Raw genomic sequence first — 17456 nt, forward strand, 5'->3', positions numbered from 1 at the left:
TGTCCTACACACTAGATTGGACAGTGCATCAGGTGACGTATAATTTATAATAATGCCCTAATAAACAAAGGCTGAATCTAAACTAATAGCAAACTTATCAGACTGTCGAAATAACAGACAGCCTATTTTATTTAGGATTTCTAAAACACAAGCATTTGCGTTAATATGTATTTGATTATTTATGTAACCAACGCATTTTATGTACCATGTCATATGTTGTAGTGGTTGCTAGGCTACCTGTTGCCATGTTTTGGTAGTTCATGTTCAGAGAGGTCCCCTTCTGTGTGTAGTCAGGGGAATAATTCATGTGCATTTCTAGAAATATCCTGTACAACAAGACAGAAAAATATTTATATTCTAGGAAACAAATCTGCCTTTTACAGTTAAATAACATCCCGACAGCTGTGATGTTACCAAGGAATCAGCTCCGGAGCAAACGATTTAACTGCAGCTTATAAAGTGACTGACAGCTCACCTTTCTGAAGCATAGAAGAGTACATATTATCATTTATTGTTAGATTCTGACCAATCCTGACTCTGTGTTGTGAACAATTTATAATTATAAGTACTTGATAACATGACAGCTTTTGTGTGAGGTCCGTAAATGAACTTGCTTTGAAGACGCTCATATGGATGCTGATACAGTTTCATGCAGGTATTCAATAAATTTCGAGGAAAGACTCCTCAAACCACTGGAAGCAACAGACTAAACTAAAGGACCTTTGGAGTTTAATAGATGTGAAATTGTAGAGCAAAGCCAGTGAGACAGAATTTACCATGAGTCATGAAAGGTGTCAACAAAAGGCATGCAAACTATGTCTTTTTAACCCTTTGATGTTATTGAACCGGTTTTGGTGCTTAAATGTGGAAAAAGTCTTCGCCTCACATAACTTTAAGCACGTCGCTTGTCGGTCTTTCTGGGCTGTTCGCTAGCTGTTAATGGGACAGCTCAGACTTGCTGTGTTGAAAGTGATCAGGAAATGTTACCAGGTCCGACCCAGTAAGAATACCGTTGGGAAAAGCGACCAGAAGAGACATGACGAGCAACATTCAGATGGTGTCAGATGAACACAAAGGAGTGCATGTCTGAAAGGAGCTTTAGATTTGTCAAATACGCACTAGAGTCCTGGTGGTGAAACAACTGCATGGAACCTGTCTATAATTAATGTTATTAGCTCAGGCAGGGCTTTAGAAATCAAAAGTCTGTGTTCTGTTGTAGGATGTGCACCTAAGTTGTTCAGACAGACAGACCTGTCCACACATGCATGGATAAATTTGAAAATGTAGCTTTTGTCATTTTGTCCTCACTTTGATGTGACTTAAACAGAACTTTTGAAAAACTTCTTGAAGATTTTCCAAAAGTTACACGGTTGAGGTCTGGAGGATGAAAGGTGGCTGTTGTGGCAACATTTAATAAAATGATACATTTTTGATTCTCTGTTCAGTTCATGCGATGCTGTCATGATCCAATTTCCTTGTCATTAATACAACATAGCACGCCACTGGATCTATCTGTTTGTAGTACGAGGTGTGTCAGAAAAGTTTCAGGACTGGTGTCACTAAAAATATATTTCAAATCCAAACTACAAGTTTTCCCTTCCAAGTAGTCCTCCTGGAGTCTAACACACTTCCCCAGCCTTCTCTTAACGCCACCATGCACTCCTGGAAGGATTCTTCTGGGATCCTCCGCAGCGCCGTCGTCACAGCCATCTTGATGTCGTCCACGTCTTAAAAACGGGTCCCCTTGATGACCCCCTTGAGCTTGGGGAAGAGTAAACAATCCCACAGAGCCAGGTGGGGTGAGTAGGGAGGTTGCTCCAGCACGGAGATGTTCTTCTCAGCCAGGAACTGTGGGATGCTCAGGCCATTGTGAGCAGGCGCGTTGTCATGGTGAAGCAGCCACCACTTGTCCTGCCACAACTCTCACCTCTACTGGCGCACTGAAGCAAACGCAGCAGGATCTCTTTGTAGATGTGCTGGTTGAAGACTTGTAGTTTGTAGTTGGGGTTTGAAATATATCTTTTGCGACACCAGTCCTGGAACTTTTCAGACACACCTCGTATATCGAATCACAAACAAGGAGCTCTGAATGAAAGGCTCAGTAAACTGCAGGTTCACGTTTATGAAACTGTAACTTAGAGGAGGAAAAACATAAAGAGAATAAACAGGAGAATTCGATCTTCGCTAAGTGAACTTCTGGTATTTTTTAGTTCTGACTGCTTTGGATACATTTTGTTCTGCAGTCAAATTTTAGTACCCAGCTGTGGTGGCAGCTTCATTAGAGCTGGCAGGCTTAATTAGCATGAATGGCACAGAGAGGTCCTGGTCTGACTGGAATCTGTACAGAAGTGAGGAAGTGCGATCACTACATGTGTGCGAAAAGGTGCGAATGTTTCCACTCTTCAGATGCCATGTGTTAACGAAACATTAGTTTGCAAATCTACTGGGAGAGCAATCACCTTTTTTCACAAACACCTTTTTTTTTTTTTTTAAATCGATGTAATGAGTCCAATGTGTTACGGTTTCTTCTCGACAACACCTGAACCAAAAATCTGTCGCTACAGACGTTTCCTCTGGTGATGGTTTTTCAGCGACTGGATGTGAATCTTCATCATTCCTCCTTTTCTAACATCACTGTTTCTGCTTCTCTCTCTCTCTCTACAGAGGATTTTCAACTCGTTTGTGTACACCGAGAAGACATCAAACGGGGAGACAGAAGTGCAGCAGGTGAGTAACAAAGGCTTCTGCTGTCCTGTGTGTGTGTGTGTGTGTGTGTGTGTGTACGTGCGCACGCCTTACCTGTTTGTGCATGCATGTGCCACGGCTGGTGTGTCTGTCTGTGGTCTTGTGTAGCAGCCCCGAACACATACAGCAGCCATCAGAGGAGAAAAAAAAAGGAAAAAGGGGGGTTTATTAAAATTCTATGGCTGCTGTCTCATTGGCTTTGAAGTTCTCTGTCTGTTTTTCCACTCGTCTGTGCTCAGTGTCTCTCCCTCTGCTCACAATATGAGTGCAGAGCTTCAGTAAGACAGAATGAGAAGGCTTGAAGGAGAGGTGAACCGAGCTCAGCCAGAAACGAGAGATTTGTTTTAAAGCGACCCCCGACGCACGAGTCCAAATTTACACATTTTTTAGCCCGAGATCGGAAAAACCACGCGTAGACATCCTGCGTCGAGGCGAACGCGATTGCACGCAGGGCCAGTGTGTAAGTGTGTGTGCGACGGTGTGTTTGCGTTCCTGCGTCAGGGATATTGGACGAGTGACAGTAAACACCAGACTGGTAAACAGCCACCAGCAAGAACAGACAGGTTGATGTTTGTTTGCATTTCTCCTGCGACTGTGTTTCTGTGTTGCACACCGGTGTATCCATCTGTGTCTGCACATGTATGTATGTATGTGTGTGTCGCATATTTACTATTCCAGAGGCAGCTCAAATTGGCCTCGAAGCATTGTTGTTTTTCTTCTCTGTACTTGTATCGTCGTTCTAAATAACTTGCAACCAGGCAATAGTCACTCAACTCCTCATAATTAGATTCATAACCAGCTACAAACAACCAATCTTCCCTTTCAGACGAGAATCAGGTTAATTTTAATAACTCCCCGAGTAAAGTTGCTCATTTTGGGTCCGCGTTGGAAGAGTTTAACTATTTTATTTCTGTAGCCAGCTCAAAGAGAACCCAATAATTTTAACCATAACCCTCCTGAGGCAGGCTCAATCTAATTCAGATGACAGCTCTGGCATAGTTGGCTGACTTGTTCTCTCTGGGCAGAAGGGCTGTGTCCCCGAGCCAAGGCGAGGCTCAATTAGGAGGGTATCTGCAGACCCGGGGAGAGGAGAGAGGGCAAGGAGCTACAGAGAGGAGGCTTCTGCTTCTTCTATGAGTTTCTCTTCTGGAAATTCATTATTCAGAGAGACACACTGACATCTGTCCCCCCTCTAACGACACGGACCCTGCCTCTCGCTGTCTGTCCCCGTCTTTGAATCCGTCCCACGAGTGGATTGTTTTACTCACTGACATGTGCTGTCAGAGTGGTTATCATTAATTGAAACTTAATGCTCTTCTACTGGGCCAGATGTGCATGACACTACGTTAACAAGAGGCTCCAACAGATGAGTGGAGTGTTTTTTTAAAGCAGCTGGATATACAGAGAACTATGGAGTAGGGCTGCACTGTCATGGCACACGTAATACTCTCGATAGATGATGATTATTTCTCATAATAATTCTTTGATTAGAGGGATAAAATAGTTTCATTGTACATCTTTATATACAGTTGTTCTCAGATGTATTCATACCCTTCCATTAAAGAAAAGGCAAAATTCACAATAGTCACTCAAATAACTAGAAACTGAAAAAAGCAATAATAAATAAAAATTTGCTAAATTATAATTTAGTGAAATAAAACATTGCTTTTGAATTGTGGTTGAAAAGAATAATTAAAAAAAAACAAAAAAAACTGTCCTGGACAAATTAGAGCACTTTGCTGATGACCAGTGGACCAAAATCCAAATCGTGATTGGCTAAAAGGGTTGTTCAACAAAATATTAGTTTCCGGGTCCCATCATGCTTGTTTGCTTGTTTTTTGTTTGTTTTTTAAAAAAATATTTCTGTTGAACCACAATTCAAAAGCAATGTCATGATTTTCATTAATTTTTTATTTCTTATAACTTCTGTCAATTTCAACTTATTTCAGCTGTTTCTTTCCTTCTTTAATGGGAGGGTATGAATACATTTGAAGATGACTGTATATGTTATTATTTTATTGCACTGCTTCCTTGTTTTGCTGCTCTTCTACTAATGTACAAATCTTTGCATCAAAATCGGACTGGTCCTCAATCACAGTGAATCTCCTAGAAACAAAAAATAGAAATAAAATGTTTAAATCAACAGAGCACTGTGCTCTCTTTCGTGTTGACGTCTACTGCTGCTGCTACGGAAGTCGTAGTTAAAGCTGGACAGCGCAGGAACCAGTGAGGCAACATTAGCGATGTTATTCTTGTTGGCATTCAGGCATTAATCGTAACACAGTTTGTGGTGCTTTTCAACTGGTTGAACAAGTTAATTGTGTTGTTGTGCAGCTCAGACAGAAGTCTTATCCAGTCTTTGTGTATGATTTGTTCTTGCCTACCATCCCTTAAATCCTACATAATTCCTCACAGCCAATGACGACCCGATTTAAAGAACTAGCTTTTCATCTTCTGCTGTTGATTTTGGTTTCGCTTGTCTTCTTGAGAATAATGTGGATTATTTAATCAGCCCTGCTATGGAGTATAAAATGTTCTGTAAATTGCCACTACGATCAATTTAGAATATGTAGCAGGTTGATCATCAGCAATAAATTCTTATTTAAAAAGTAATACACAATCTTGGGCACCGCTATAGCTCACCTGGTTGAGCTGGCGTCCCATGTACAGGGGTTCGAATCCTGCATTCTTTCCCCCACTTTCCTCTCTCCGTTCTCTACTGCACTATCAAATAAAGGCAAAAAGGCAAAAAAAGTAATACACAATGTTAATCAGTCCTGCACCGCCCTAGTTGTATTCTTGACAAAGCTGTGAGCACCTGGTGTTGTGCTTTGGTTTGTCATGCAGCCCAGTATTGGAACTTTGACTTCTCACAAAGAAGACAAGGTGAAAACACATCACATGATTTAAAATACAAATCTGCAAGAATGACATATGAATGAAGTCAGAGAGGCAGGACAAAACCATGTGACACACAAGACTTGGAGTAGAAACCTTGATAGTTTGTAAAATCTAAGAAAATTAGTCATCACATGAATCCATATGCACTGTAGATTCTGGCAGCTTTAAAACACAAGTTCACACAATGTGTTAGGATGTGTTGCTCTTCGGTGTTCCACTCTGGCTTGGCGACAGTGTTACACCTGCCAGTCTCAGCCCAGGTAGAGGCTGCTGCACATGGCGACGTTTCAGAAACTGGAGTTCAAGGACAACAGAAAGTAATTTAATTCAAGTCAGAAGGTGGATTTGGATTTCCCTTCTACAGGTGTGCACTGCTGTCATTTTAATGGCTTACTGTGTGGACTCCTACACTGAGTATAACAACTTGAAATAATGCCACTGAAGGTATTTAGACATGACAGCAGAGTTATTTTTGGAGTTTCCAAGCTTGCCACATGAGTTCAAATTTTATGCCAGCTTTTCTTTTTAGCGTATAAATGTGAAAGTTGGAAAACAATCCATGAATTTTAGCTTGATGTTGGATGTGTATGCAGGAGGGGTTTTTTTCAGTTTTGGAACTAACAAATGTTTAATGACTTTATCAAATCATGCTGAATGTCACCGTCCAGAGTGAACAAAGTCAGCAGTGTAAAAGCTCAGCAAACCTTCTGACCATCATTAGAAGCAACGTGTCCATTTGTCAAACCCGAGGAGACACTAGTCCAATAACAAAACCAGCTTATCCAAGAGGAAGCGAGGGATGCAGTTTTAAATTTCTACACCAGAGTTGATGTTTTGAAGATCAATTCTCTGTATGTTTGCTTTCATTAGCCACCGTCTGAGGACCGTTTGAAGTTGAAGGTTGGTTCCCAATGCATACAATGCACTGTGAAATTCACTCTGATTAATGACCTTTAGTTTCACTTTCTTATTACATCAGAACTACAAAACGTCAACGGTTAAAAGTTGGCAAAGTCAGTCATTGCTTTAAAAAAAAATAATGATGCTTTGTGAAGGCAGTCTTTGTAGCTTTTGTCAGATATCTGATGAAGTCTGATAATGAAGCTGGTTGGTGAGGAGGTGGAGTTAAGACCTGGGTCGTGGAGGTTTTCTGATTTGTGGCTCTTACACATTTTCCTACATTAGCTTCATCCCTGCGCTCCAAAGTAGGTCTTGCCATAAACACCGCCTGCTAGTGACTGTGGTTGAAGTGTGTCTGGCCGGCAGACCTCGTAACTCCGGCACAAGACTTGAGGGAGAAGCCGTTCCACTCGCTCCTGTTCTGCGGCTGAACCAGCCCCACCGGGTGCTGCAAAAAAACCCTCCATGTTGTTCCGACGGGTCGGGGGAACCGAGAGCGGGGGGGGGCCGTGTGTTTTGGAGAGTGTGGTTAATCTGCAGGGCACAGGTTGGTTTTGGCTGCACTGTGGCACACTGTAACCTAAGCTTTAACTTGCACAGCTCGAAGTTTCTGGTTTCTCTTTAGTCACTCTGTTAAAACTCCAGCCATACTTTCTCTTCTCCTTTCCCTCCCTCCCCCAGCTATGGAAACACTCCTCAGCTGAACACTGGCCCATTTTTCCCCCCCCCCTTTTTTTTTAAATACAAAGTTCACTGCAGCTAATTGCCATGCGTGGTGGACAGCACTGTGTGTGAAGGAGTACAACATTTGTGTGTTTGACTTTTTTTTTTTTCCTGCACCGTGTGAGAGCGAACATGTTAGTGTCTTGGTGTGTGTGTTCCTTGTGGTGGAGTAGCAGTAATTGTGGGCTGTGCCTCAGGCCCCTGTTAAAACCTTAATAGGAATAGCGGCCGGCTGATTAGGTGTACAAGCGGTCAGTGGGTCGCGGTACATTTCCCTGTTCCTGGCTTCAATCACAGCCTTTTTACAGGCAGCGGTAATTATGGGATGTGAACAAAGGGGGTCCAGTTACTGTGGAAATAAGCCTTTTTCTGTATTCAACAGGGCCGAGGAGGTGACTTACAATGGCTTCGGAAAGTATTCAGACCACCGTTTTTTTGTGTTATTGTTGCCCTCAGTGCACATTTAATACCGCATTCTGAATTTTTTGTTATTTTTTTTTTTTAGTTGTTATACATTTTTAAATCAGAAGAAGAAAATCTGTAATTTATGCATGTATTTAAACATGAGGATGCAACTTTCTGATTTCAGCTCAATGCGCCATTTTTCACTGACTTCTCTGGAAGTTGTTTGGACCCCACTTGTGTCATATTTAAATGAACAGTTTCCTGCGAGCTGAAAATCGAATCCCCTTTGATGTTAGAGCCCAACGGACGCTATCAGCCGATACTGGATTATCACAGACATGGTTTATATGTCGTCTGATATTCACCAATATGAAAAACATTTCTTTTTGTGCAGATCATAATGCAGAGAAGGATGCTTGAGGTAACTTTGAAATCGTGTCCTCACAGAGTAGCTCCAACTCCAGAGCACTCAGCATCGTCTGCAGCACATGTAGCAGAGTATGTGTCACAGCTGAGCAGACGGTGGTGTAGAGTCAAGCGGTGTGTTCAAGCTAACTTGCTGAATAGTTTGTGAAATGCATTGGAGTTAATGACATCATCATTTCCCCTCATCCATCCATCCATTATCTATACACCGCTTAATCCTCACTAGGGTCGTGGGAGGCTGGAGTCTATCCCAGCTGACTTAGGGTGAAGGCAGGGGACACCCTGGACAGGTCACCAGTCTATCACAGGGCTCCACTTAGAGACAGACAACCAAGCACACTCACATTCTCACCTACGGACATTTCGAAGCATCATTTAACCTCGACATGTTTTTGGACTGTGTGAGGAAGCCGGAGAACCCGGAGAGAACCCACACTGCACGGGGAGAACATGCAAACTCCACGCAAAAAAACCCCCGAATGTCCAAGACAAGAACTGATGTGTCCTGCGTGAAAGTCTTTGTTTCGGACTTATGCCAGGTCACTTCTTCAACCTCCCAAGGCAGACTTTTCAGCTCCTCAGGTTTACTAATTTGTCATACTGTTCCTTTCCCAGAGGAAAAAAAATAGAAGTTTCTTGTGGTTTGGTTGCACAAGAAATTTTTGGGAGACATGGTTGTCATGAGGGCTGTGAAAAGATCATGTCCTTAGGTTGAGGAACAAAAACAGTCTTTGTTCTGTGCACAAACACAGTTGGTATGAGGCATCTTCATTTTGATCTAGTCAATGTCAGTAACCATGCAAGTAATTTAAAACAGATATTCTTCTTTTTGTTTCTGTCTTTGCAGTACAGCTCACAAAGGCAAGTAGAATTTCTACTAAAGAGACTAAGTTTCACAGATAAACACTTGATTTGTCAAACTTGAGCTGCTCTAGTCTTGGTTTCTGTTTTTTTGCACAAGAAAGAATGTAGATTTTGCCCCCAATTACATTCACTAGAAGTTAGGATAGGATCTGTTTACTAGTATGAACAGGTCACAACAAGACAAATGCTATAATGGCTATAAATGTGTCAACTTTTTTCTGTATTTGACAGATTCTGGATGAAAACGTAATCAGAAATGATCTAGAAGTGAATAGTTCCCTAACAGATCTCCAGTAAGCCAGTGGCTCATGTGATGGTTTTTCAGGTAAACAAGATAATCTGTCACAGATTACATACGTGCCGGGTCTCGGATCAAGCGGGTGTGAGCGCCACACAATCCCTCATAACATCTTTTCGAGGAATTTTGTCAAACAAAAGCAAGAACAGGAGTCTGTTGTTGAAGAGCTGCACTGGTTATTAATGTACCCCAGGAGGCTGCTGCAGGGCTGGTTATTAGTTTCCCCAAAGAGCTGGATCCCCATTCTGAAAGAGCTCTGTGATATGTGTGCTCAACCAGAACCCAGTCCTTCAGAGACAGAATGGAAAAAGTATAAAGTACGCTTGTTCAGAGGGGCAGCATGAAGCGCCACAGTAAACACAGCTGAATTCGCTGCCTTTGTTTAGAAACGCCATTTTCTCCTTCCTGCACCCTGGTTTTTCCACACTTTCTCAAAGATAAACAGAATTTTTAACTCACTGGACAACTTTTTAAAAATCTTCTTTAGTGACATTAACAGAGAAAACAGGACTTAGCAAAACAGATGAATAATTGATACGGTAATCCCCATTAAACAAAAAGAGAGAGTTGGTGCATCCATGTGATGCAGTTGTTGCAAGATTTCACTATGCGTTGGCCGTGTACTGTATTTTTAGGCCTATTTTCTCATTGAATGATGAGGAGCGTCTCATGTGGACGCATTCGTGTTCTCGGGCCGCAGACATCCGTCATTCTGTTCTGCTTTTAACAGTGATGGATTTCACACTTAGTGCGGCTTGAGGTCTGGGCATCTTTGATATCGCTCAGCTTCCCTTGTGAATATTAAATTGTGTTTGTGCACATGTGTATTTAAGGACTTTGCTGATTTAAGGCTCCACCGATGCACACAGAAGGGAGTTGGTGTGGACACGTTTGCCTTGAGGTGTCACTCTCTGTTTACACGATACCTCCACGTCTCCAACCGGAGCCGACATATTTGCGGTTTGCCAGATAAATGGGGCTGTAAATGCGATAAAGCGAGTTAATTTCGTGTCAACCAGAGAATATATAGATAGCAGTGTTTGCTTTGCTCGCACCCAGGAGCAGCGCTGGTTTTTTACCTTTGAAACATGTTCTTTGATTTGTGTCGAGCATGGGCTAAATGTAGACATGATCAGTTAGAATTCTAAACTTAAGGCAGAGACGCAGGCGGGGGTCACAGTGGAAGGAAGTGTGTTTGAGAACAAAGCAGCGAAAAGATAGATGCAGAGAATCTTTTACGTCTGAAGTGAAGACCCAGTCTAGGTCAGTTCCTTTAATTAGATGTGTTTTCATGCCAATATAATGAGTTAGTGGAGAGGAAACGGAGATGCATGAATGTAACCGGTTGCAGCTATTGTATTCTAGCATTGTAATGAAGAGTCTTTAATGTGTTTGTGTCTCTATACCGGTTTTTGTAGGAGATCCGTCATAATAAAATATATCGATTGTACTGATTTAACTTTCCTTAAGAGGAGTTTTTTTGAAAATGATGCACGGGCTGGACATGATAAAGCTTTAAAATACAAACTAAACTTTCAGAAAGACTTCTTTATCTGCAAAATAAAAGTTTCCTGTCATGTTACTAAGCCAAAAAAAATCCCCTCTTTGCTGCACAAATACACAAATACAGAGTGAAGTGAGAAGCGAGGACGTCACCGTCGCCACAAACATACAATTAATATGCAACTGCTATAAACAAAAGAACATTTGTAGTTTCTGCTGTTATTGCCAAATGGATAGTAATTGTAAAGACTTAGATGTCAGAAGAGGTTGAAACAAGATCTGTGCTGTGAGACATAAGATGGACGAATGAAAAACAAAATGCCTCTTGTGAAGCTGTAAGGAATCAGTTGAAGTGCCACCATTCATCACCGTCTCATTAACATGTCTGTGTTTTTCCTTTGCAGTTGGCAAAGAAGATCCGGGAGAAGTTCAACCGCTACCTGGATGTGGTGAACAGGAACAAACAGGTGGTGGAGGCGTCGTACACCGCTCACCTCACCTCGCCGCTCACCGCAATCCAGGACTGCTGCTCCATACCGGCGTCTATGATGGAGTGAGTAACTTTCTCTTGAAAACCCACTCTTCTCTCTGTCTTTGTCGCTCTTGTACTACTTGCACAGAAATCTCCACAGGAGGCTCCGTCTCTGACTGTAAACCCACCTCCCACTGCTAGCACCTGCACTCGGCTCTCCATACGTCGCTTTATATTCAAACTACACACACACTCAAATCCCCATTTCTGCCTTGTTTAAACATGTTTTGATCATCCTTGGATTACTTGTAGCTGTGTGTAAATCACATCATTTACAGCCTTGAGCAGAGCTGGCGTGCTCCGACACTTGGCAGCCTTTTTTAAACTCTGCCCTTATTGCAGAATCTATAAAAATGTTCGCTGTTGCTTTGCTGCAGTGTACCTCGACAATAAGTTTAATAGGAGTTGGAGACCAGGATGGCACAGAGATGTTGTGTTTTAATAGTTAACTCAACATTTATAGACAAGAGACATGCGCTGGCTGTGTTGGCATCATCTCAGATTTGCTAGATTTTTAATATAATCACGGATATTAAAACTTAAACCTTCTGCAGCACAAATGTTATTAATGACAGAAAACTACATTTGCTTCTTATAGATATACAAAAAAACAACGGAGCTCTGTGAAAAGGGTTCCCACATGAGAATGGTGTCTATTTTTATGAAACTGGGTGTGGGGATTGAACATGTCAGATTTAAGTCCTGTGCTGAGGGAGTTTAAAATTGGCCTACAGTGCAGACCCAGCTTTTCAGCCAATCACCGACTCCAGCAGGCAAAAACACAGTTCAAAGCTGCGCTCGGAGAAAGAGAGAGCGAGCTGCTTTCAGTTCTAATCTACAGAGCAGCAGCTGTCTCTACCCCTCATCCCCTCTCTCTCTCTCTCTCCATTTCGGTCTATCTCCCTCCCCTTTATCAGCCGATGTAACCAGTTACTGCTCTCTGAAGTTTTCGCTCTGCGGACTTCACAGGCTGCGAGGTCACCTGTCTTTCCTCCCATCGTGCCGAGAGGGGGCGGGGGGGAGGAGACCGCCGGATTCGGGGGGCCTCCGGCCACCTGTAGCCGAATCACGTGCGCGACATATCGTACATACGTCGGACACTTGTTCACACACAGACACGCTGTAGTTTCATTCCAACATGTGCGTCCTCAATCCACGGATTTACAGCTTCAAGAGACATTTGAGGCAAAAAAAAAAAAAAAAAGAGGATGAGAGAAAGATTATATAAGACTTGGGTAGGAAGGATGGAATGATGCAGGGGGAGTCACAAGGCTGGTGGTGGTGGACATACCGAACTGAGGCTGATTCTGATAGATCCCTGAACTTCAAAGCGTCCTCCTCAGGGGAGGGAAAAAGAGATTTCTTTGCGTTCTTTTTTTGGGTTCGTACATAATCGCAAGATACTTTATGGAACTTTATGCAGAATAATTTAGTTCTCCCCTCCTGAGAGCTCCGCATGAGAAAATATCCAAAACAACCTTTGCCTTCTCATTAAAATTAGGATCTGATAAGCCGCTTGCCCTGTATCTAAACTAGCAGGGTTTTTTTTTTTTTTATTGAATGTAATAAAATAATTGCTGCTCGTTGGTAATAGCACAGATGTTCAAACTTGTAGGAATAGTTTGGCCATTTTGAGGAATGTGGTTGTTTTTCTTTTTTGCAGAGAAATGTTAATTTAAAAAACAAACAGTCAAGCATGTAACTTCCTGTAAAACTGCAGTTTGTCCACACAACAATACAGTCGTCCTCAAATGTAGTCATACCTCCCATTAAAGAAGGAAAAAGCAGGTGTCACTGAAATAAGTTGAAATTGACAAACGTAGTAATAATAAATTAAAATTTAATGAAAATCATGACATTGTTTTTGAATTGTGGTTCAGCAGAAATATATATATATATATTTAAAAAAAATAAACACCAACAACCAAACAAGCATGATGGGACCGTAAACTAATATTTAGTTGAACAACTCTTTGAGCCAATCACTGCAATCAAGTGTTTTCTGTAACTCTCAATCAGACTTCTGCACCTGTTGACAGATCTTTGGATTTTGGTCCACTGCTCATCAGCAAAGTGCTCTAATTTGTCAATTTTGTTTTTGTTTTTCAATTTTTCTTTTCAAACACAATTCAAAAGCAATGTCTTATTTCACTAAATTATAATTTAGCAAATTTTTATTTCTTATTACTTTGTTCAGTTTCTAGTTATTTGAGTGACTATTGTGAATTTTGCCTTTTCTTTAATGAAAGGGTTTGAATACATCTGAGGGCGACTGTATATGATAATAAATGTGCCTTAGCTGTGCTGGTAGGTCTGTTTCTAGTCTTGGTATAGCTAAGCTAACGGGCTGCTGAAAGATACAGATGAATATAATTATTCCTTTAAGTACACAGCCGGAGCCAGAAAAGCTTCACATAAAGACTGAAAGAAGGCCCAGCTTCTTCCATGCTGCTTAACATGTTATATCTCATTTTTATAGTATGAACAAAAAGCAGCAATTTGTGGTTTTACTGCGAGCTGTGTGCTGTCATTATTTCTTGGCAAATGTGAATGACTTCCTGGACACTTGCTGTTAGAGATATAGTTGCCCAACAACCAGCTGAGTGACTCCAGACAGTCGATGCAACCTTATTGACTTGAAGGATGCTCGTGGGTCTTTGTGACTGTGGACAGAGCCAGGTTTGCGGTTTCCCTCTTCTTCCGTTCTTTATGCCAAGCTATGCAAATTGGCTCCTCGTTAAAACTTTACAAGAGTGGGATCGATCCTTTTTGTTTCATTCTTGCCAAACGAATGCATGAATGTACTTCCCAAGCTATTGGTAGACTTGTTGACCTTTTCAACGTTGAGGAAAAGCACATGTTGGCACAAGTACATTGGACAATGCAGGCTGTTTGGACAGGAGTTAACCCAGATTCTGGATGGGACTTCACTTCTGTGTAGCTCACTTCAAAGTGTCCTTCACTAGTCTCAGGCATCAGCTGCTTCTGGGGGTCTCAGTCAGGTCAGCCAGTTTAGATGAGGATCAGGTGGTTCACAGGGTGTCCATGTCTGCTAGCCGTCAAGCTGGCAGGCTATCATTTCACAGCGAGGCCACTGAGGGCAGTGCTTAGCGCTCAGAGGTATGCTTTAATCACCGCTCGGTATCAACGACAGGCCGGACCTGAAAATAGCAAATGCATGCGCCTCGTAGAATTAGCGCGCGCATGTGTGTCGGCGTGTTTGTATTTTTAACACGCGATCTCCAGGTGCTCATTTCAACAGTTCCGCTGCTATGCAGTTGTAAAAGTGAGAAGTGTGCTCAGGAGCAGCCCAGATGGCACTTAATGGTCTCATTTCACCAGTAGTTCTTGAGGAGATGAGCTCTAAATGGGCTGTGAAAGCAAAATGCTATTTATCCTGATCCTCAAAAGTTCTTTTATGAGGGAGACAAACAACTGTCTCGCCAAAATAGAAGCAAAACATAGCAAGGTGTCCCTAAAGGCCGCTGCTGCCTTCAGGCCTGCCCACATCACAGCAGCTTTTTTTTTTGCTGAAGCTTTTCTCATGTTTTGGTCATAACCCAGAAAAAAAAGAAATCTGAGGTGATGATGGTGCTATGGAGGCTTGAATGTCTTGCTCCAGATTTCAGGGCAATCCGTGCAGTTGTTGCAGAGAGACTGTCCTGCCGACTGCCCTCATGGCGGTTCATCATGTATGCTATTAGAACCTGGACTGCTGTGTCTCAGACAGTTTCAAGAAATACTGTTTTCAACGTTGACAGGTTTGGACGTATCTTCACTGATCAGACTTTCATTTTCCAGATCCCCAGGAAAAAGGTGTAACTTACATGTTTGGAAAAGATTTTGTTTTATTACAATCTTTAAAAAAAAAAAAATCATGAGAATCTATTTGTCTAATCTATTCCAACTTTTTTTTCTCTATTTTATAAAATATTTAGGCTGTTTCTTTTTCCTATGGTGTAATAGCGTGAGATGTCCGTCACATTGTGGAAGAATGGTTTGAACTCATATTGTAACCACATGTTTCAGTGTGTATCTGACTTGTCTGGTGCTCTGATGAACATCTTTGGGAACAGCGTCTAAATTTGGCTTAAAGGATGTAAGCACAGATGTGTTTGTCTTTTTTTTTTTTTCTTGCTGTTGCATCCTGCACATTTTCGTCTTGTGGTTGTGTGCAGTAGTTTTTGCTCATATATCAGAATTTTTAGTATGTAAAGTCCAGGTGGCTCAACTAAAAGTTTACACATTTAGGGGTTTTTTTGTTTTGTTTTTGCAGACACCGTACACGACAAAACATCTGATTTTTATTTTTTATTTTTTGAAATCTTTCATCTGGGTTGCCGAATACAACCCCCCAAATGCCCACCTGGACTTCATTGATCACAGGGTTGCTATGCAATATGTAGTAATGTCATATGAGGGGTAATATTGCATGATCTCTAATACCTTCACTCATAAATTAGACATAAATATTAAAGATTGCATAGTGCTAATGCTTAGCTCCTGTTTCTGAACAAGAATTCTCACTATCTGAGCTCCTGGCAGACGTACAGTTCACTTCAAGAGTATGCTTTGCACCGGTGAGCAGCTACTCAGACTTCAGATCAGGCTCATCTTCTGGTTACTCGATCAGCAATACGATGATATCTCTGTCTGCACATTGGAGGAGGCGATGGCAGAACACCAGGCAGGTTGGGAGGGGGTTTGTTAAAGTGACCCTAACAGGTGTAAACGCTGGACCGCTGTCAGAACGTTTTTTTTTTTTTTCCTCCAAATACCTGCGTTAATGTCAACTTCTTCCTCTTTCGTACTTGGCTCTCCTCTTCTTTGTTTGTCTGTCCTCGCCTCCTTGAATTTTTTTGCCGATCTATTCGATTTGCGGTTGAACCTTAAGAACCTGCATTATTTTCAGCATCCCACTCAAAAGAATGGCCAGAAATCAGATTTTTTAAACTTAAATCACAGCACTGTTTTGCCGACTTTCTAACACATATTAGACACCAGATCCACAATCTAAATATTTTTTAGTCAGTACTAGTCTTAGGATTTAACAATTACATATTCAAACATAAACTTAAAAGTTACTTGCTGTAGCCTTCAAACTGAACCAATAAGTAATTTACCACCATATTACTGTCACGTGAACACAGTCAAAGGAATGTATTAACCAAAAGCTCATTCACAACACAAATCAAATCATCCAGTAAAACTGCCAGTTCAGGTTGCCTTTAAACAGTAAAATAGTTAGATGACAGATCCCATTTCCCCTTCAAGGATGTGGACCTAAAGTCCCCCAAAACAGTGGTGGTGAAACTTTGAGTCTTTATCTCCAAGAAAGTGCCAGACTCTAGAAACAAACGCTACACACTGATGAACATTTAAGCCTTATTAGTTATTGTGGTCTGTCATCTGCTGCCGCTGTGTGTGTAGACACACAGCTATGCAGGCAGCTCAAACACACTCCCATTAAATGTGGAAGACAGCAGTTGGCTTTGTTTGCTGGGAGCAATTGTGGAACTCTGAAAACAACATATTAAATTACGCAACAGTGTGTGCAACAGTGTGTGCAACAGTGTGCGGTTTAATCCCGTTTTGATCACATTTGTCACATGTTTATGTGGAACAGGATGAAATCTGGCTGTGCTGATCAATATCATGGTATACATGATGAATACTACAATACCAGTCACTGATCACGACATGCCTGCTTTATTCACAATACAAATAAACAATTTTGAGTTCATTATTCAGTCTTGTAACTATCAGCCTTAAGTTAATTTAGCTGTTACTGTTGTCTAGAGTTGTTCCTCTGTACGTGTTTGAGTCCAGCGTCCTGTTCTTGTGTAGTTTCTTCATTGTTCAAAAAGTGACAGGTTGTTGCTGCAGCCATGTTTTACTGTCTGCCTGCAGAGGTCAGACACCTGGATAACAATATATGTACACATGCAACAGTGCAGTGTGGTTTTATTGAGAGAGAGAGAGAGCCCAGCTCCAAAAGTAACCGGGAACATAAAGGAACAAAAAGCCAGCTTGTTCAGGTTTCTCAAAACCAGATTAAAGACTAGGGATGTCTCATATTGGCTTTGTTGCCAATAGCCGATATGCTGATTTTGTCCAACTCTCAATTTCTGATTCCGATATCAACTAATACCGATTTAT

The 17456-nt window shown here is 41.6% G+C and overlaps 1 protein-coding gene across 1 annotated transcript in view; it reads left to right on the forward strand.

Moving 5' to 3' along the window:
- cachd1 (cache domain containing 1) overlaps positions 1-17456 on the forward strand; it is a 105761-nt gene that overhangs the window by 39286 nt on the left and 49019 nt on the right. Inside the window, exons 2-3 of the mRNA XM_008286360.1 lie at positions 2665-2727; positions 11170-11318. Coding sequence (XP_008284582.1) covers positions 2665-2727; positions 11170-11318 — 212 coding nt within the window. The remainder of the gene's footprint in view (positions 1-2664; positions 2728-11169; positions 11319-17456) is intronic.

This window comes from Stegastes partitus, unplaced genomic scaffold (genome assembly GCF_000690725.1).
Source record: "Stegastes partitus isolate 25-593 unplaced genomic scaffold, Stegastes_partitus-1.0.2 Scaffold452, whole genome shotgun sequence".
NCBI classification, from domain to species: Eukaryota; Metazoa; Chordata; class Actinopteri; family Pomacentridae; genus Stegastes; species Stegastes partitus.